The sequence below is a fragment of the Leuresthes tenuis genome, unplaced genomic scaffold, assembly GCF_036924035.1.
Source record: "Leuresthes tenuis unplaced genomic scaffold, fLeuTen1.0.hap1 SCAF_10, whole genome shotgun sequence".
Lineage (NCBI taxonomy): Eukaryota > Metazoa > Chordata > Actinopteri > Atheriniformes > Atherinopsidae > Leuresthes > Leuresthes tenuis.
This window is the reverse complement of record NW_027325364.1, coordinates 15,125,581-15,146,933: the sequence shown is the minus strand read 5'-3', so window position 1 is coordinate 15,146,933 and position 21,353 is coordinate 15,125,581. Positions and strand designations below refer to the sequence as shown.

Genomic DNA, 21,353 nt, shown 5'->3' with positions numbered 1-21,353 from the left:
CAGCCAGCTATAGCTGAATTTACAGTTTAATATATCTACTTGTATAAAAAAAATGTATAAGAGGTGAAAGAGTACTAGAAACTGATTTAAATGGCAAAAGGAAGAATCAAAATGAAAGAATCTAGAGAAGTGTTGATGTGATGGCACACAGAGAGAGAGGGTGTGTGAATTGAGGAAGAGATTAAGAAAAAAAACTTTCCCAGAGGCAGAGCTAGTAAATGACTCATCAGAGTGAATCAGCGATCAGGTCTATTCTAACACTGCTACAAGTGAATGGGTCCCCTAAAAGATGGGCATAAAGTGATTTCTCATTTTGCTGCAATATCCCCCCAGGTAGACATTTATGCTTTAGTTATGGACATGGCTGCAAAAGCTCCCGAGGTAACGTGCCGCTTGTCTGCCATAAATATTGGCGGCTTGGTATATGTATATTGTGATTGAATGAAGGTCCTTTTATGGAGAGGAGTATTTTTGTGCAAATATACAGAAAACTTGATGCGATTCTGTGTGTCATTTCTACAGCCAGGTTGTCACCCTGTCTGCTGCGTCAACTCCCCAGGTGCTGCACATCACAGCTGAGACTCCACTCAGCTCAGATCGTTTCAGCACATTTCAGTGCACATGCACACACGTACCTCCAGAAACTTGCAAGCAACACCACAGATACAGTGCCAAGCAAAGCAGACGCACACAAAAATCCCTTACATATGTGCCAAGCTTCATTTCTGCTCTGTTGAATCTGTTCATGTCACAGCTTTGCAGATGTTTTAGCCATGGGGACACGAACACTAAATCTACACAAATTCTCTTTCTAGTTGTTTGTTTTGAACAGCAGGTTTTGAAATGATAATGAATATGTGGGCCAGGATCTCCCACATGGCGTCATGTCTGGTGTGAAAACAGAGGAAATAGAAAAAAGACAGCAGCCCTGGAAAGCAGCAACATAAGATTTCTGTTTTTTTTCTTTCTGTCAAATGGAAAAGTCTAATTCTGGCTGAACTAGGATGTTAAAGCAGTGATAAAACGTTGAAAAATGTGAATCTGGGGTTAACATGACAGTTAGGGTTCCCCATGTTGCTCATTTACATCTGGAAGGTAAATGGAATGATAATGTTACAAAAATACAGTTTTGATACTCAGATATTTTTGGATGTAGTGATGACTTACAGAAACATATTTGCGATCACACAGCCAGGTGAAATAGAAAGTAAAACCTCTTTCACTTCTAAGGTTTTATGTGTCAGGACATACAAATAGTAGAAAAATTGTGTGGTCCATACCAGCTCCTGGAATTAGGTAAATACAACCAAAGTTGCACAACACATGACATCTTGCACAGTGTAATTATATATGTAACAAAAATCTAGCCAAAATGCACAACCTGTATGAGAAAGTACACCCCAGGATTTAGAAGCTTTAAAAACCATCCTCAGAAGCAATTTCAAAGAAAAATCTTTTTTCATCATTGTGGAGGAATTTGGTTTACTGTTCTTTAAAACATTACTCCAGTCAATTGAGACTTAAGGAGAAATGTTTATACAAAGCTCTCTTAAGAGCCACAGCAATTCAGTCAGATTGAGGTCTTGACTTTGAATGAACCTCTGCAGCATCTGAATTCTTTTCTTTTTCAGTCACTCGCTGCTGTACCCAATTTTAGCCAAGCTTTAGCAGACACATGAACTCACATTTGACCCCAGAATACTTTGATATACAGAGGGGTTCATGGTCGACTCAATGACTCTAAAGTGTCTAGGTCTTGTGGCTTCAAAAACAAGCCAACCACCGATGTGCTTGACATTTATTGTATGGGGTGTTTGTGCTGATTTGCTGTGTTTGGTTTGCAAATGTGGCGCTTTGCATTGTCTGTCCAAAACATGCTGGTATTATAAACTATCTTGAATGTTTTTCTCTTGCGAATAATCCTCCTCACTTTATAGTGATGAACTCCATAATGTTTTTGAAAAGGGTTAATAACTTTTCTCAGATTGATGGGCAGCAGTAGTTGCTTCTCTAAGATGACTGAGGATGTCTTTCCTCCAACTGAAGGAGGGTGCACTTTCTTTTTCCCGAGTGCTTGATATAATGCCTACACACACCAACACAGTGGCTCTGATATGCTGATTACAGGTGTAATAAACTAGTAATATCTCTCTCTGTTCCATCCAAAAGAGATTTATTTATTGTGTGACATTCAAATTCTGGCTGAACTACAAGGATGAAGCAATCTGTTTTTTTACAAAGTATGAAAATGTTTAATAATGTGAATATGCAGTTAACATTACAGTCACAAAGTGACTGACTGGTGCTAAGTTACAAATCAATGTTTTGGGGATTCCAATCAATACCTGAAACGCTATGAACATATGGATTTCTTGGGTGGAATGATGACTCACGGTGACAAGTCTATTATCATATAATGCCTGCATGCTCCAACACGTGTGCTCTCAGCTGTTGATTACAGATGTAATAAAACACACACACACCAATCTCTCACACTCAGGCAGAGAGAGGTTAAAGACAAGAGGGGAGGGTGGTGCACAGGTCAGATTCCACGGCAATATAATTCCACAGCACTGAGCACTGACCATACAAACAATCATTTTGCGAGTGAAATGAAGCCAAACGACATGTTGCTGCATCCTCTGGACATGGCAGTGGCCCCTGAGCCGGAGCTGCTGTGTATTTTTGGGACCGGGGACTTGGGGCGCTCTCTGGGCCTGCGTCTGCTTCAGTCTGGCTACAGAGTGGTCTACGGCAGCCGCAGACCTAGCAACTGTGGCCCTCTGCCTCTGGGAGCTCAGGTACAGCACATGGCAAAACACTCAACACAAGGTTTATTTAAAAAATACACAAAAAAGGTATGTGTTCAAATATGTTCTTCAGTCCTCATGTTCTGAATGTGTGTTTTTTTTGTGCAGGTGATGACACATGCAGCAGCAGCCCAGTCTGCTAGCTTGATCTTTATTTGCGTTCACCGAGACCACTACGAATTCCTGGAGCCAATGGCACATCACCTCCAAGGAAAGGTGAATGGACAGTTTATTAGCTGAATCCAAGAATTTAGTTTAAACTGAGACTATAAGTACCTAAACAACAACACAAGCCTTCACACGTTTTTTTCATTCATTACATTTGTGAACTAACATATTGGCAGCATATTTATTGTGTGAATTGTCAGTCAGGTTTATAACTGCTGAAAGATAATTAGACATTACTTTCTCAATACAACTAGTCATCAATTTATATTTACTTATTGACTAATAATGATTTAAGTTAATCGTGTCATCTGAGGGGACTTATAAACAACAACTAATATGTGAATATTTCCGTTAAATGAGTGCTAATCAGACATTATCTTAAAGAATGTAGTGGTTACCAACCTTTCTCATGTACCCTCGAAGAACAATGACATGATCGTGTCCATTTTCCAAGCTAATTCTGGGAGTATGGTTGGTTTTCAAATTACCTTTATCTCGTGACCTCTGACGTGTCCCACCCTACTCTACCCTGCTAAGTATGCAGATTCACAGCTATGTGCAGCACAAAATGATTCAACATTTACAAATATTCCAGTTATATATCATACGTTTTCCTCAGTATCTGAAATATTGTTTTGTATGACATTTAAGCTTTAGAGGATGTTTTTTGCTGACAACTGTTAGTTCAAATTCATATCATGAGTATTGTTTCCCTCTAAAAGAGAAATTTTACAATATACTTTTTCTTAATATTTTCTCGTACTGACTTCCCCACAGCAGTAGGGACAACCTAGTCACATTGCTTCCTGTTTTGCAAAAATGTTTTACAAAGCTATAATTCGTAGATTGCTTTGTTGAATACATATATTTTATTGGGATGAAAAGACATATTCCAATTCTCCTCATCTTGAACTAACACTTATCGTGTCAACAAATTCTAATAAGATTTTTGAACATGACTTTGTTCAATACTCAGATTTCCATCCAGGAATTTAAAGCAATTTCGTTCAAATTAGTCAGAATTTCTGAATCAGAAGGGACAAAGCAAAACACGACAGCGTTTTTTCCAACCAGTTTAATTTGGGAGAAGGTAGCGGAAATTCAGTTGGCAGTAATTTGCTATTTGAGCCACTGAATGTCTCTACATGCTACATACTGGACCTTTAGCACTGAAACAGTATTTAGTCTTTTACACAAATAATTAAATTATCCCAGTTACAACTTTGTTTGTGTCACCTTTGACGCTCGGTATCACTGCTTAGAAAATAGTCTGTGAACAGTTCATACTCTTAATAGATATTCTGACTTTCTTGCGTTCCATGTGAAAGATATATGTATGGAATGAAATAATAAGTCTCTTTAAAGGATGTGTCTTTACTTTTATTCATCAATGCTGGTGCATTGATTTCTAGGTGCTGGTGGACCTCAGTAACAACCTGAAGAAAAACATGTATCCGGAGGCCAATGCTGCCTATTTGCAGAGGTAACGAACTCCTGCACTGAAAGAGAGAAACAAATAGGTGTGTCTAATATGTTAGTACAATAAGCATTAAATCCTTCCTTTAAGTTTAGCATTATATCTGTTGTGCACTTACAAAGATAACATAATTCTGACTGTTGTGGAAAGAAAAATTGCAGTGATAGTCACCAAAAAAGGCTGGACATCCTGAGAATATTAATAATATTAGAAAGTTCTCCTAAACACCACTTATAGAATGAGACATCAAAACTTCTCAATGAATCCAGAAGAATTGAAAAGAATGTGCAGGGCTGCAGCTCCCCTGGCAGGATACCCTGCTGTGTGTCTATTCTGTTAAAGTCAAAACATTGATTTTCATCTTTTTGAGACTGTTTCTTCTCCGTCTGTGTGTCTGTAGACAGAAACGATATAAAGAAAACCCTTGTTGTGTGTTCTCAAGGCTGGTCCCTAAGTCTTTTGTGGTGAAAGGCCTTAACACGCTGTCTGCCTGGGCCCTGCAGAATGGACTTCTGGCTGGAAAACAGGTGAGAGATGGGAAGAAGTAAGTAATCTATTAGAGAATGTCAGTGGGATCAAGGCAGAGCAGAGCCAGGATGCTTCCAAGCATTAGGAAAGAATTTGGTTTGACAAGAGGAAGGATAAAAAGACGCTGGAGCAGAAGCAGGAGGGGGAGATTATCAGCTTGATCGGATCATGATGAGAACCATTTAGCATCAAACCAGGAAACATAAACTGCTTTCAACATTTCTCATACTATAGAAGAAATGCCTCTTAGAGTTCTAAATATCTTCAGAAATCACTTCAACACACATCATGCAAAATTTAGGAAAATAATTCATTAAATTCACCCACCAGCTGATTATTGATTTTGCTCTCTTTCCCTACCAAGGCGAGAGAAAATGAGGACGCTGTTTGTAAAAGACACAAACAAACACGCTTTCTGATGCCGCACAGTTGAAAGACCAGTGCAGCCTTCGCTTCGCTGCTACAAAGAGAAACACAAACATTCTTGAACCTCTGGAGACCAAACCTGAATCTGCCTCAAATCCTCTTCAACACGAACAAGCTCTCATAGACGCCCAAACAGACACAAACACGCTCTCACACTGACACACACACACACACACACATACCTCTGCAGTGCTCTATTTCTGTGAAAGCAGGTAAAGAACGGGAGTGCTGTGTTTGAGTGTGTGTCTTCCTCAATGCATTTGTAGTTACAGTATATATTAACGCACACGCACACACACCTGTAAGTGTGTGCTATTCCCTGGTCAGCAATTTGATTAGATCCACAGCGGGGCTGTGGCTCTGTCACATTTACATTCAGATGGAGATTTAGTCTGTCGGCCGTCCCCTGCTGTTACTGGCGCAGTAATGTAGGGAGACATGGCTGGCTGCCCAGTCCACTTATAGACACACCTGGTGAAAACTGCTCAATCCTACCAACTCCCCTATTTGCCTGTCAAACTGCTCTCTCTAACTCTCTCTAGCTCTCAGTATCGCTCGTCTTTCAAAAACAACTTAATCGTCTTATCAGAAAGCTGTGAGTGTTGTAATAAGGTTCAGCACGGTGAGATCCAGGAATGGGATTACATATTGAGCACATGCATGAAAGGTGGGCATGCGTCTTTACATAGTTGAAAGCTTCCACAAATTTTAATTATGAAAAAACATGACTGAGATGACAACGAGAGATGAAAGGAAAAAGAGCTTGCTGTGCAAACAGGCTGCAGGTATGACCTGTGCAATGATGCACTATAATAGGACTCATCTAACAAAAATCTTAATGCGGTTATTAGCAAGCGCACAGCTTGTGAGAACGCAGAAAGGAGAAACGTCGACATCTTTATTGACAGTCTGATGTATTTCGGAAGAAAGGATTCATCTATTTTTTTTGAATGACTGACTGATGGACAAAATAAACCTTCTGTAAAACAGGAATCTGAGAACTTTTGGTTACACCTGCTGCAGCCAATGTGAATCAGTCTTTCGAAACTGCTATAATGTCCATGTTATGAGAGCTTAACAGTATATTTAAAGACCATCCTCATGATGAAAATGACACAATTAGTTGGCACAAGGTGTGAACACAATCTATTGTTACATTTAAAAAATTATTAACATCTCATGTCCTTGTGGAAAAGTGCATTTAAAATCTCCCGTGCCCTCGTCACCAAGACAACCTGGATGATGGAGCTTTGTAATTTGCCATAAACATGATTTTTTTTTTCTTACCCCGACCAAGTACTTTTGATGCCTGTTTCTGACTAAATACTTAGCAATTGCAAAAATAAACTCCAAGTGAAAACGAGTAAAAAAACAAAACAAGATAGAAATAAAAGTGGCTTTTAACCCTGTTGCTTTTAAGTCCTCAGACTTCCTTCATTCATGGACTCTGTGACTCCTTTCTTGTACTGGATATTCGAAACAAGCACCCTGCGTTGCCATTGAGGTTGGAGGACCTGCTGATATTTTTATATCACTGGGCAGACTGACTGTGTCATACATTTTGCTGCTCTGATTAGTTCCAGGAAACCTCAAACCAAATTTTAGCTGTAAATTGTTGTCAAAAACTATAAAAAATACATTAACTATCTATCTTGGTACACTGATGATATCTATATATACATACTGACATATATACCATATAAAGGACCAAACGTGTGGCAGAAAATTCCCCAACCAATACACAATCTATTCTGATACAACTAGTACTTGCAACACGCTGCACTGCTTAGAATTAAAAAATGAAACAGAAACATGAACATTTGTATCTTTAGGAGAAACAAAGGGTTTAGGTCTGAAAGGGAAAGATGCAGCTTGGAAATTAGAAACTCATTTTCTATTTTCTCATTTTATGGTATATTTTGGCAATAATGACTATCAAACATTTCAGCTGAAGTATGTTTTTGAAGTAACATCATCGTGGTACAGGTGTACTTGTGTGGGGACAATACAGAAGCGAAGCAGGCAGTCGCACAGATGGCTACCAAACTGGGCCTCACTGTTCTGGACAAAGGGTCTCTGTCAGCAGCTAGAGAGCTGGAGGACTTCCCCCTGAAACTATTCCCAGAGTGGAGGCTGCCTCTATCCATAGCTGTTGGCCTCACTGCCTTCTTCTTCTTCTACCTCCTGGTCAGAGATGTCATCTATGCGTACGTTGAAAACAGTAGCGACATCTCGTACCGTAACATTATCTCCCTGGCCAACAAGGTAAAGATTTACCGCATCTGTTCAGTCTCCTGCATGGTGGTGGTTTATCGTTCCATGTCTATTTTTTTCCCCCCACATATTTAGGTCTTTCCAATTGTTGCACTCGTCATGCTGTCTCTCTGTTACCTGCCTGGTGCTATAGCTGCCTTTCTTCAGCTCTACAGAGGGACCAAATACAGGTCAGACATCAAACAGGGCTAATAAACAGAATAAATAGATGAATAAAATATTGTGGTTCAGCGTACTATTGGATTCATTATTCTGGGTGTGTAAAGTGCCTAACTCATTCTTGCATGTTCCAGGCGCTTCCCTAACTGGCTTGACCGCTGGATGCTGTGCAGGAAGCAGTTGGGTCTTATTGCACTGGGCTGTGCTTTTCTCCATGCCATCTATACATTCATTATTCCTATTCGCTATAATGTCAGGCGCAAACTCATCTCAGATGCACTGAATGAGGTAGAGCATAGTGGTCCAAACCAGTTACAGTATTTCTAGAATCTTTTACAATGAAGAATATGACATAAAGCCCACATTATATAAAGAATTAATTGCATATCCTCTCTCTCCTTTTCTTTAGATGAAGGATAATAAAACCACCCCACTTTACTTTGATAACACTGAGGCATGGGGCACAGACTCGTTCCTGGCCCTGGGAATCCTGGGCTTCTTTCTTTTTGTCCTGCTAGGACTAACATCCCTGCCCTCTGTGGGAGGCACCCTCAGCTGGAGAGAATTCAGCTTCATTCAGGTCAGAGCTCGGTTGGAAATGTGCATTCCTTTGTGTGCATGTGTGTGAGTGTGTCTGTCTGGGTTAACCTTTAAAGCTAACACACATTATCAGTCATGTGCAGTAAAACCATGACTGAAAACATCTTTTAGGGCCTTTGTAGTAATCTATTTTTGGACTCTCAAAGTTTTTATCAGAGTTATTAAAATGTTCCAGAGGCAGAATGGCACTGGCACTCCTCTCCCAGGAGTCAAGTTAACTAACTGCCCAACACTGGCGCACAAAGTGAAAGCCTCGCAGACTTACTTTTGCCCAAGATTTTAAATGTTAAGTTATTCATTAAATAGAATTATGATACCTGGTATAATTCCCAGTAGGAACGTTGTTAATACAGGTCACAGGCCCATTTGTGTAAAGGTCAAGTCTATAGACAGCAATGGGATTCAGAGACAGAATTCTAGGTCAAGATAAATCTTTTAATCTTGTGAGAAGAGTTGTGAAAAACACTTAGTGATAGGTATCGATTTACATAAACTTCTATTTGTTTGTTGGAGTTGTGATCGTTGTTGTTACAGGAGAATTTACACATGTAAATGCTCATAGAAGAGGGATTTTCCATCCCAAACTGGTTAATATGGGGTCCCAGATTAACATTATAAGGGATGATACTGTACCACATCAATGTGAATGATTCCTTATTGTGCTGTTTGCTCCTAATGTAAGTCACAGCGGATGTGAATAGCATTAGCCGAATGCTAGAAATGTAAATGAAGGCGCATTACCCACATAATTAACAATAACTGAGCCCCAAAGGCCATTGGTGTGCTACAAAACCAATTATTCTGGTACAACTATGGAGCAATTTGTATTTTTAGCTCATTGTAACACTTGAGGATTCAGCGAGCACAGAAGAAAAAAATTAAACCAGACACTCAAATTCACATCTATTAGAAACATATCACTGGGTAGTTTTATTTAGCTGAAATAGCTTTCTTCTACTAAAATAGCCAGCATGTACTAACTATTAATTATGACCAGCCAGACATACATAAAGTAATATTTGTGATATGAAAATGTTTGTTTGAGCTTAGAGTTTGTGTCAATCCGTCTCTTCATATTTTTTTTTTTAAAAAGCAGTCTCACATATTGGAAAGTAGCTTAGTCCATCTTGGTCCATCCCTCACATGGAACTCTGGGTAATATTCACCATATTGAGGGAAATACATCTTTAATTAATTACATACTATCTTTTATGGTAATCGTGAATAGATGGGAACATCATACATGAATGAAACAAGACTAAAAAGAAACAAATAAACAGTGTGAATAATCGAACCCACAGCAGAGGATAATTTAACTCGTAAATAAATGTTAAATTTAAGAAAATAGAGAACATCATAAGGCTCGACCGAAACAAACGCAAGAGACCACAAAAATCCTGCCTACTTGATGCAGACAGAGGTCATATACCTGCTTAGTATAACATTTTATAACTGGCACTATGGATTATTATTTGCATAATGTGAACTGCTGTTATGAGTAACAGTTTTTTTTTACGTCTACCATAAAAGTTTATATGTGCACTTTCTACAGTTTATCTTGTCTATACTGGGTTTAGCTGTTATATGTAAATTTTACACGGGAGAGCAACAGATGAAGGACTCCACACAGTTATCTGCATCCTTGGTTTACCTGTGTTGATGAAATGTTATATGTTGTCAAACCAGAGTGCAGATTTTACGTTGTTCCTTTTGTCTGTAACTGCTGACTGGCTGATCTACATATAGCCAGACTTCTGATGTCAAGAAATAATGATGACTGTCTTGTCGGTGGGGCAGGTTTTTTGTTCTGCATTGCCTCCTGTTTTTAAATTGGATCCTATGAATACTAGAAGACCCACGGTACCTTGCAGCTGTCGTATTTGCAAACTTCTCTGAATTCTATGCATTTCTCTGAGTTAACTTTAGAACTGTCTTAGCTGCAAAATCGACTGCAACTCTAAAGGAATCCTGGCGAAAAATTACACGCCATAAAACACATACAGCGGTCCAATCGGGGTACAGGGAATTGGTCTCTTGTGAGCATGGAGCAGCCCCACATTGACATGTGTCATCGTAGTCGTGCCACTGCTCAACCCAGACATTAAGATGCAACGAGGCAGCATAAACAGAGCAGAGTTCTCCATCTGCTCTCTTGTTGCTGCTTCATGCCCCAGTCCAAAGTTGTCGTTGCTGTTAGTTTAACTGTGTTACAACAAGTTAACCATAATGTTGGCTAACACAAGTTCATTATGACATTTAGAAATCATATTTGGACCCATGTGTTTTATGTATTGCATAAAACTTTATATAGATGATCTATGTTGCAAATTAGCTACCAGCAGAGAGTGAGCTTGCGTTAATTTACATTAGATAATTTTAGCTCAAGAGAATAACTGAAAAAGGAGAAAACAGCTTTGTTCCTTTAGCTCACTGATTAAAATATTAAATCTCTCGTTTGATCCATAAAAAACTGAAGGTTAACACCAATAAATCTTGATTTCAGAGAGATTAAGTGCTTGATTTCTTGCCTTCCCTGAGAGCACTAAATTCCTCAGAAATATTATGTCATTTAGTTCCCACGAAGAAGGTGGATTTTGTCTCAGTTCTCTCACTGTTTTTATTTCATGCATCTATTTTCTTTTTGTTTTTCAGTCTAAGCTGGGCCATCTGACTCTGTTCATATGCACAGCCCATGGCTACATTTATGGCTGGAATAAATTTCTTCGCCCCACTACCTACAAATGGTACACCCCTCCGGGATACATGCTCTGTCTTATTGTGCCTTCTGTGGTGCTGGTGCTCAAACTTCTCCTCCTCCTCCCCTGTGTGGACCGCACCCTCACCCGCATTAGACAAGGCTGGGAGAGAACGCAGCCAAGGGAGAAAATGGATGAGATCAAGGCCACCAACCTGTGAACTGTGATCTTTAAGTCAGTGTGGCGACTGATTATTAACAGGTTGATTCACATGTTATTTGACAGGGAAATTGAAAATGGAAATTGTTTGTAAATTGTAAGTAGTTATACAATTTGAGGAAAAAAGTTAATAATTCTGCAAAGGAAAGGCCTGAAGTGATGCTAGCCAAAGAGCAAAAGAATAAACAGTCTGGTTTCTTTCATCCAAATGGACAGCCCTGCATGGATATTTGAGTGTCTGCGTTGTTTGTGTAAAAAAAAATTACTTCTATTTCCCCAAATGTGTTGAAAAACAGATTGATATCTCCCACTGAACCCATTGCTTTGATAAATATAGGCAGTAGTCTCTGTTTTCCACTTTTCTTTCCTTTCAAGTGCCTGCTATTGTATCCTTGAGGGTGCTCTCTTTTCAGGATGTTATTGATATCCCGGGTTTGCCAACACAGACAATCACTCTTTAAACTGGCTTTGCTTTCAAGGGCATGCAAATTGCACACTAAAACACACATGATAATGCTATGTTTATGCTCACACATAAGTACAGGATAGCAGGGTTAAACTGATAATACCGTTTTTCCACAAGCAAAATGAGCACATGTGCATGCAAAGATGCACACATGACAGTCACAAAAACAAAGGCTTTGAAGGGGGTAAGCAGGTTTTGTATCAAATGAAAGAGTTAGGAGGAAGAGTCATGGAAAATCTTTTACGACTGCACGTCTAATATAATGTTATAAACACCAGTAGATTTGCAGGTGTGAAGCAAGCAGGTAGCTACAGAACATATGGGCGGTCATAAGTAGTGGTGCAAAGGATCATCATTGATCCGCGATCCGTTCGGATCAATACGCGTCATTTAATTCCCCTGTATGGGGAAAAGAGGTTAGTGGATAAAAGCGTGAAGGTGTGTAGGCACTGTGGCACAAGAAAGTCAAATGACAGTGGAAACACATCAAGCATGGCCACGTATTTGAAGCAATATCACCCCGGTGTTTCACTGACAGGAGTGAAAACAAGACTGCTCAACAACCGCATATCACTGCGGTAATTATGCAGCCCCTTGTTGCACAATGCGGGTTAAAGCCATCACAAACGCTATGGGTGTGTTTACAGGTGCAGGCATGAGGCCAAATTCGGTTAAAGGAAGGAAATATGCCTTTTTATGTTGCACTTTAAGTTGTTTTTCATTAATTATGTTAAAAAGAAGATATTGTGCCCTGTGCATATTAAGATGGTTTTATATATTTGAATTGTATAATTTAAAAGTGTAAATAAACAAAAAGACCAAACTTATGTTTATTTGTCTTGTCTTTTTTAATTTATTTTTTTTGCTGAAAAATTATTACCGAAAAAGGATCCGATCCGTGACTCTGATCCGCGAAACGATCCGAACCGTGAGTTTGTTTATCCGTTGCAGCCCTAGTCATAAGTGTACAACAATGTACAACAATGTACAACAATGTACAACAATGTAATTTGCTGAATGTGCAGATGAGGTCAGACTTGGAATGAGAAGAGTAGGGAAATACTATAGCAATGGCCTGAGAAAAAGTGCAGAATGGTAAGGAGAGCTTAGTAAGACCAACACTAATGATCCAGAGAAAGAAGAGGGAAGAAAGTAAGATGGAGTAGGACTAGCTGTCGCTATGACAAAGTATGGTGCTTCTATAAATGAGAAATTTGCCTTCCCTCTCATGCCCACAGCACAACATTTAGTCAGACATCCTGTTATCTTGCATCTAAAATCATTATCTCCACACACAATCTGTAATCCCTTACACCCTCTTACATTGTGTTATTCTCCTATTACCAAGGAACTGCTGTTTATTTTAGCCCACTTCCTGCTGTTGGGGTGCATTCAGCTGTGTGTGTTGGTGTGTAAAATATTCCAATACTGCCTTGGGAAAGAATTAAAATGTAGCAACATGCAGAAAAGCTGTGAAACAAGCTCGCTTACACACTCTTTTTTTTCCTCTCACATTTAAGTTTACACTTCTAGACAGCCCTGAAACCTTTAATAACTTTACGTGTGACTAGCCATTAAGGCTCATCTCTGAATTTATCTCTGAGTTTAAATAAACAGCACAGGCCATAAGCATTGAAAAGTTCACTCAAGGTTCATCCATGAAATGTGTGAACAGATGTTGAATTTAAGGTGTTTAAAGAAACTCATGGTCGGCTGGAATCGCTCTGCTAATCTTTGGACATTATGAGTTTATGCACAATTTACTATGTAACAAATTTATTCCACCTCAAAATGGTTTGCTAAAAAAAGATTCGACAATATTTTTAACTCGACAAAAGATTTTGTCGAGTCAAAAATATTATTCATCAATATGCAGGTAAATTACACCGTGTTTTATCAGCAGTAGAAAACAGAAAGGGCAATCTCAGCTTTGGAGAATCATAGAGGAGAGGTAGAAGGCTAGCTCAGCTAACAGCCACTTAGAACAAGGACACCAGAGGAGCACATTTTTGTCATCTTAAGCAGATACAGCCTAAACAGTTTTACTTTTAAAATCAGATACATACTTACTTTTCCTCTTATTTTCTACACCCAAGACCGTCCATGCCACACAGTAGCTGAAAAATGTAGGAATAATATAACAAATTTTACAAACATTTATTCAAAAGAAAATATGTACTTTTTTGTCCCTCTGTCCTTGTGTTAGACCAGCTGGATAGCATGAATGGTAAAATAGACTGTACTTGTATAGTGCTTTTCTAGTCTAGCTGACTACTCAAAGTGCTTTTAACACTACATGCCACATTCACTCACACCGCACATCTAAGTCTACATAATCCTTCCTACTACATTCAAACACATTCAAACACCAACAGATGTATTGGTAGGCAATGTGGGGTTAAGTGTCTTGCCCAAGGACGCTTCGACAAGTGACCCGGGGAAGCCAGAGTCAAACCAGCGATCTTCCGATTGGTAGGCTACTGCGCTTCCTCCTGAGCTACATTACTTCTAAAAAGATTTAAAGCATGGTATGTGTTTGTGCACTTGACAGGAAGTTAATCTCAGCCAGTTGTCTCATAGTGGTTTTAAGATTAGACCGTCACAGCTGATCAGCAGGCCAGCTTTGTAAGCTTCAGCAGTGCATTTAAGACTTATATTTTAAGGACAGCATGGGGTGCAACATGCATCATGGTCCAGGACATCAGTGTGTACAACTTCAAATCTATTTCTCATTGTCTTTTGGATAAAAGCTTTACAATATTCTTGGTCTCCCAGCGGGCTGAGCTAAAAGTTGCTCTGCATTACATCAGAAAACAGCTTGCTGATCACAAGGGGCTTTTTCTGAGTTCTCACGCCGTACATTGTGCTTAATTGATTCAGCAGGAATGTCAAAAGAGAGTTGTTTGAGGTGAGTAGCGTTACTGCTGCAGGTACTATGCACTCTCCTATGTGTTCTTGCAGGATAATTTACTGTTGATATCCATGGATGTTTACAGTATTGTTTATGCCATAGTTTATGCAAGTGTTAAAATTCCCTCAGAGAGGACTTTAGCCCCCATCAGAAAATTATGATAAATAACTAGCTGTTCCACAACAATATTGCTACAGATTTAGCAAGAATAGTAGACCACATTTTGAGGACTCAGAAAGCATTTAACAGTTTATTTTCACACATTAAGTTGCTTGTTTTGTTTTTTCTTTGAAGTGGGGTTGTGTGAATTACTTATGAGCCATCAATGTCTTACCTGCAATATACAGCAGTCAGTGTGCTCTCAAAGTGGAGAATTAGAATTGGATCCTGTCTAATATACCTCAAACGTCAAAACCTTTATAACAGTTAACACAAGTGCTATATTATCAATTTTTACAATGCATCACTTCTGCATCAGATAGTGATCTGTTTTGACACCACATTTTCTCTACCATATAACATCTGTTGCAATACCATTGCCACATCAACCTGGGCCGCGTTGCATCAGACCCAGTCTCTGTAACTATTTGCAGAAGTAAGTAAATGTAGAAAATCAACAATATACTGTTTGAACCACTATGACATTTTTGAGGTTTGAGTGATTGAACGATGATACATTTGCTCTTCTGTGGCCCTGTTCTGAGCTTAGTTCCTTGCCAGAATTCCTCCCTGGTTATCCAAACTGAGAGTGCTCTGACCACTGTCGACTGCAGGTCTGACTCAAAACCAAACAATTCTTATTTTCACGTGATTCTCCACTGCTGAAAACATGGTAATGATTTTTATATTGCACTTCATTCAGCAGACTATTCTAAATGTTATCCAAAAGGAAGGTGGACACAATCTGTTAACTTAAATCTGACACATATCAATTGAGAATACCTACTCCAGCAAGACTTTGTAAGCAAGATGCTGTTTAGACTTTAGATAATCCTGCTTCTGCTTCTTTTAATCACAAGCAGAGATGGAGTTTAAATGGAACAAGGCAACACACAGAGCACAAAATTGAAGCTGTATGATGATACACTGTCTCCAGTCAAGGGCTAAAGAGTGGCAACATTTACTTACATATGAGTAAAATGCTTAAAGTAAGGCTCTTTTATCTTCGATAGGCAGGAACTCGTCAAGGCTCCTGACACTTGGATAAGGCTGTAGGGCATACAATATAATCATACAAGATGTGATGCATGAAAGCTATTCAAGCTAAGGATTCAGAAACATCCCTGCCTTCCACTGTTGTAAATATCAGCTTTGGTTTAGACACCATTGGAGCTATGAAAGACTGGACATGAGAGTAGATTACAATGCAAAAAATTATCTTGTTGATTATTTCTCATGAGGAAAGACACAAAAACAACAGATGTGCTAATTATTATGTAAGATATCACATAATGCCATATAAGACATTGGCAACTTTCTAAAATGTATGCATAGTCAAGAGCAAACTCATGGACATTTAGGTGCTTGCATGTTTGTGCACTAAGGACTGATTTTTTTATTCTTTGTCATTTAAATACCATTAATATTTATATAATTTACATAATTATTTAATATACATTTTCATCATGTTATAGCAGAAGCAATAATCTAGGTTAGTTTGTATGGTTCCAAACAGTTGTCTTGAGAATGAATAGACGCTTGACAGCATGGCTTCAATAGGCTGCATGTATGTGTGCGCCATCTCCAGATCTGTATATCAATTACAAGCACAGTGAAATTCAATGATTTTACAAGTAATCTGCAGTCCCAAGTACAACCCTCTGAATGAACACATTTTACAAAGCAGTTCTGTGAGTTTGAACCTCAGATAAAGACAGGTCCAAGCAACACATGGTACACATTTTTGAGTCATTTAAAATTCCAGCAATACCAACAAATTTCAGCTTCCGTTGCTCTTACTGATCTCATTAGGAGACAGAGTAAATGCTCTTGAAAAAACATTGAAGAATACCTTCACCGAAAATCAATTTTCGCACAGCATCCCACTTCCCCCTAAGTGACTATTACGAAAAATGCCAGTCCATTACAGGGCCAACACAGAGAAAATTTGGACTATCCATTCACACTCACACTCACTTCTAAGGTAAATACAGAATCACCAATTTCCAAAAAAATGCTTGTGTTTGGACTGTAGAAGGAAGCTGGAGTCCCCAGAAAGAACCCACACATGCACGAGGAGAACATCCATAATCCACACAGAGAGGTCTCAGCTGAGATTCAAACCAGGTCCCTGTGAGGCAACAGTACTAGCCACCACACCACTGTGCAGACCTCTAAAGTCAATTGGTCACTTGTAAATAAGAGCTTTAAAATGGTTTCATTATTAAATTATTATATATTTATACTTATTACAATAAGTCTCAAAGAACCAACAAATTGCTTAAAAGATAGAGATAATAACAACCAGGTTTCAGGCCAAATCGTTATTATTATCATTTCAAATTTGCGTTCAAGTTCTTACAAAATAAATGATAAAAACGGGGCAACGCCAGCGAGCTAGTTCAGTCAGGCAATACAGTTTGATGACAAAAACAGAAAAAAAACATGGTCTAGCAATAATGCATCATGATTAGTCACAACTTTCCCAAAAATGAATGCACATATATGATAGAGCTGTCATTTAAGTCTACAGGGCATGAAAATTCCCACTTTAAGAACAAGACCTTGTGCAGACAAGGGCATTTTGCTTAGCTTTAGTGATAGGTCATCTGTCAGACTCTGCAACTCAGCACATTTCCTGGAGTGAAATTTTGATTAACCATGTAATTTGGATCTCACACAGAGAGAGAGAGAAAGAGAGTGTTGTCCCACATGTGGAAATCATGCCCACAAAAGAAACAACTTAATAAGAACTTTTACCAAAAATTGAGTGAGAAATTCATGTTCATTAAACTCCTCTCAATGTCTCAGACCTACCGCTGGATAGCAGCTGTTCAGTCTACAGGGTGTGAATATTGATTTAAACACCATGTGAGGACAGTGACTTGATGTTTCTATTGTAGTGTGGCTTGAGTGACAAGTCGTTAGTCTATCTTTTATCAGCACTCTTCAAGTGGTCTGGAATTTCTCGCTGTCAGTTTTATTGCTGTCAGTGAGTGTTTCAGTGTGGGAAAAATACAGGTTTCATCATCATTCTTTTCATATCAGTGCATTAAATATCAGGATCAGGCACAAGTTGGCAGTTTTCTTCTGAGAGCAAAGAGATGTGCATCTCTATCTGTTGGCTAAATGCTATTTTAATACCTGTATTATATTAATGGGTGATATTTAACAGATTTAATAATCCAAGTAAAAACGATGTAATAACTAAAGAAGGCAATCAGTGCAAGAAATTAGTGCACGTGGGATAAAAAATCTTCATAAAGTTGAGGTGTAAGGAAATCCTACAGCTGACTGTCTGGAGAACAAAACCTTTAAAAAGTATTTGGCTGAAGGCCTAAAGGTGTGTGTGTCTGTTTCCCATTAAACTGGTCACGGTTCTCCCTTATTATTTCAATAGGTATAACTCAGTATAACTCAGAAAAATGCATGTCTGATATTATTTTTATTTGAGTCAATGCATGTGGCATGGACAGAGACGTGTTCTTGGTTGGTAAATTCAACTTCTCCTTGTTTCAGTTTTGTGATCAAAAAAGATTTTCTTTCTTTCTCCTTTCTACCATTTGGTAGAGCTCATTTTTCACTGACTATACTCTGTATTATGAAAAATTAGTGGAAGTAAACCTACCTAAACTATCTCTAAAACTTGGTTTAGGTATATAATGCTAAAAGAAAGTATGTGTTTTGATGTTACTTTATCAAACTGGCGATGTGTTGTGCAATTTGTTCTTTGCTCTTAAATGTCTAAAATGCTTTTTGTGAAGCAGGGCCAATCTGTGCATGAACACACTGATGATATCACTTGTTTGCAGAGCACATGTGATTTAGCGATTATTGTGGAGAATGGCGTCAGATCAGTCTGAGGGATGAACCCTGGGGAGGGATTAGACCTCAACGACTAGACAGAGCACACACAACTCAGTAGGGAAATGCTCCCTGAGTTTAACTGAGCTTCCAGGCAGGATGAAACGTAGTCTCATCTTTTAGAGACACAGCTGGGAAAGAAATAGAACAACATTTCACACTGTTGTCCATTTTGAATGTCATCCACCACTTTGAACTTTTGATTTGATTTTATATCTGACAGAAAAATCAAAAGTTTAAATTGTATTTGAAAACAACAATTCCAGTGTGTTTGCAGAAAAAGAAAGGGAATAGAACTGAATTGTGTGTTCTTTTGTGAAAAACAGATTGAATACGCCTGTTCCTCTGTGTCCTTTAATCATAGGATCATATCAGATGGTGTGTATGTCCTAAACCTGACTCTTTGCTGTCATTCTTTTGTGAGTGCACCACATAAAATAACTACTGATCTGATAGCCAAGTCATACTTAGGCATAGTGGGAGGCTGTGGTTCAGGTGCGAGTGCTTATTGCCCACTCATTGTCAGGAAAATGGTTTGATCCCCACATCTAGCAGGGTTTCTTAGGCAAGACACAGAACTCAAAGTTTTAGTTCTTGGCAAGAGAGCACCTTGTCAAGAGGGAATGGTTTTTGCAGATTATTTGATATCATGTACTGATGTGTTTTACATTTCAGGACATAGAAAAAAAGAAACATCTGGTCTTAAAATCCAGTAAATACAACCCAAAATGAACAACAACACGTGACTTCCTACATCCTACACTATGTCATTATTTGTTAAACAAAACAAACCCAAAATGAAGAAGCAGTGTGTGAAACATTAACCCACCCTGGTTCAATAACATATGTAATCACCTTTAGCAGAAATAACTCGAAGTGAGTGTGTGTTCACTCACAGCATTTTGAATAAGCAGAGAACTCGATTTTGGGCCAATGCAGCACCCTGATACTTTAATTTTGTTGATTCGATGATGTGTTTGGGGTTGCTGTCCTGATATATGACCCAGGTCATTTGTTGGACTAGATCTGTCCAACAAATGACCTCTCAAAGAATACTGTGGTAAACAGAGGACTTCATGGTCTATTCAAAGACTGGAAGGTGTCCAGGTCTGCAAAAAAGCTCTTGCATTTTTTTGCATTTTCTCTGAATATTGCACAGTCCTTTCCCAGGAAGACTGACAGCTGTCATTTGTCTTATTTTTAGTAGGAATGATGCGCTCCAGATCTTTAAAATCATTGCTGATTTCTTTCCTCCTTGGCATTACGTTAACGCACGCCTGAATGCTCCAGACTCTCAGTTTTTAAAGTGCATTTAACTATCAGCACCTGGCTGCTACTTACCTTCTTAATTCATATGAAAGTAGTAAGGTTGTCCATTGTTTATTAACACTGCTTTTGTCCTTTTGTTTACCTCATTTTTCCTAATTACCTTGTTACCAAATTCTAAGAGTTGCTAGGGGCCAGATAATCTTCTTTATTTAATGACACATAAAGTCTCAGAATTGAAAGAGGATGTACTTTCTTTTCTGACACAAATGCTTTTAAGCAGTCAGTCTCTGGGTTTTGTTTAAGCCTGTTTGGACCTTTACTGTGTAAATATCCTCACATTTTCCATTTTTCCATTATTCTTTTCGAATAAAGTTTGAAAGATCTATACTGAGAGATAAACCGTTGTTTTATGCGAAGGATGTTATTGCAGAAGTTGTTCAAAAAATGATCCCTCTGATAGGGAAAGAAAATATCAGTCAGTGAAGCAGAGCAGCAAACTGCTAGATAAAGCTGTGACACAGCCTTGTAAAATCACCATCCTCCATATCAAAAGAAAAAGAGGTATTCTTTTTTTTATCATTAAGTTGTAATTTGCAGTGACAAAGTTGAGAATCCAAGGTGTCTTTAGTTGAATGGTGCAACAGAGGATGACATTGGACAGGTACCCGCAAGAGCCTCAGGCAGCTGTCAGAGTGAGAAAATTCACTTTGTAACTGCAGTGCACACATTTTTTCAATAAGACCTCAACATCTAAAATGCCTTTTGGTTTTCATTTTTGTCTCCTGTTGATGAAGTGAGTTAAAGATTAATTGTGCTAATTCTTGAGAAGATCAGAGTTCTACAGATAAGAGTGTCATGAGTTCAAATCACATAGTGTCATTACCCACTGTGGCGAGAGGGGGGATGACGTGTCGAGTTGTGCAACAGTTCGGTGACTCTGATTTGTACCAAAGAGACGCCACCGAGTTCAGGGAAACTGACAAATTGTAATTCATTCATCATGGCGAAGCGAGGCATCCTCTTTTCTAACATCTAAAAGCTATTATCTGCTCACATAATTTACAATCCTTTTCACCCGCTTGCATCCTGTTATTCTCCCATTACCAACAAGCTGCTGCTGATTTGAGCATATGTTCTGTTTGTGTGCATGTGTGCGGACATATGAGATAGGGTCTTCCAATATTATCTTAGAATTAAGAATTAAGATGGAGCAGTACAAGACATTTCTACATTCATCCTTCAACACGTTTAATTTCACACATCTAGACAACCCTGAAACCCGTGATAAGATGATGTCCATCCAGACGTCAATGCTTTTTTTCTATGG

General features: G+C 38.7%; 1 protein-coding gene across 1 annotated transcript; it reads left to right on the top strand.

The window, feature by feature from the left end:
- The first annotated feature begins 2,612 nt into the window (after positions 1–2,612).
- LOC140315692 (metalloreductase STEAP4-like) lies at positions 2,613–11,412 on the top strand. Its single transcript, XM_072393286.1, has 9 exons — positions 2,613–2,801; positions 2,919–3,026; positions 4,391–4,461; positions 4,898–4,982; positions 7,396–7,674; positions 7,759–7,853; positions 7,977–8,130; positions 8,252–8,422; positions 11,095–11,412. The coding sequence occupies exons 1-9, from the start codon at positions 2,613–2,615 to the stop codon at positions 11,356–11,358; spliced, it is 1,416 nt and encodes a 471-aa protein (XP_072249387.1). The 3' UTR covers positions 11,359–11,412.
- The last annotated feature ends 9,941 nt before the right edge of the window (positions 11,413–21,353 follow it).

What these genes read in the sequence shown, in the direction of transcription:
- LOC140315692 (XM_072393286.1), top strand. Translation starts at nt 2,613, where the DNA reads ATGAAGCCAAACGACATGTTGCTGCATCCTCTGGACATGGCAGTGGCC. An exon ending in CACATCACCTCCAAGGAAAG is followed by an intron (nt 3,027 to 4,390) that starts GTGAATGGACAG and finishes ATTGATTTCTAG; the next exon opens with GTGCTGGTGGACCTCAGTAA. An exon ending in TACAGAGGGACCAAATACAG is followed by an intron (nt 7,854 to 7,976) that starts GTCAGACATCAA and finishes TGCATGTTCCAG; the next exon opens with GCGCTTCCCTAACTGGCTTG.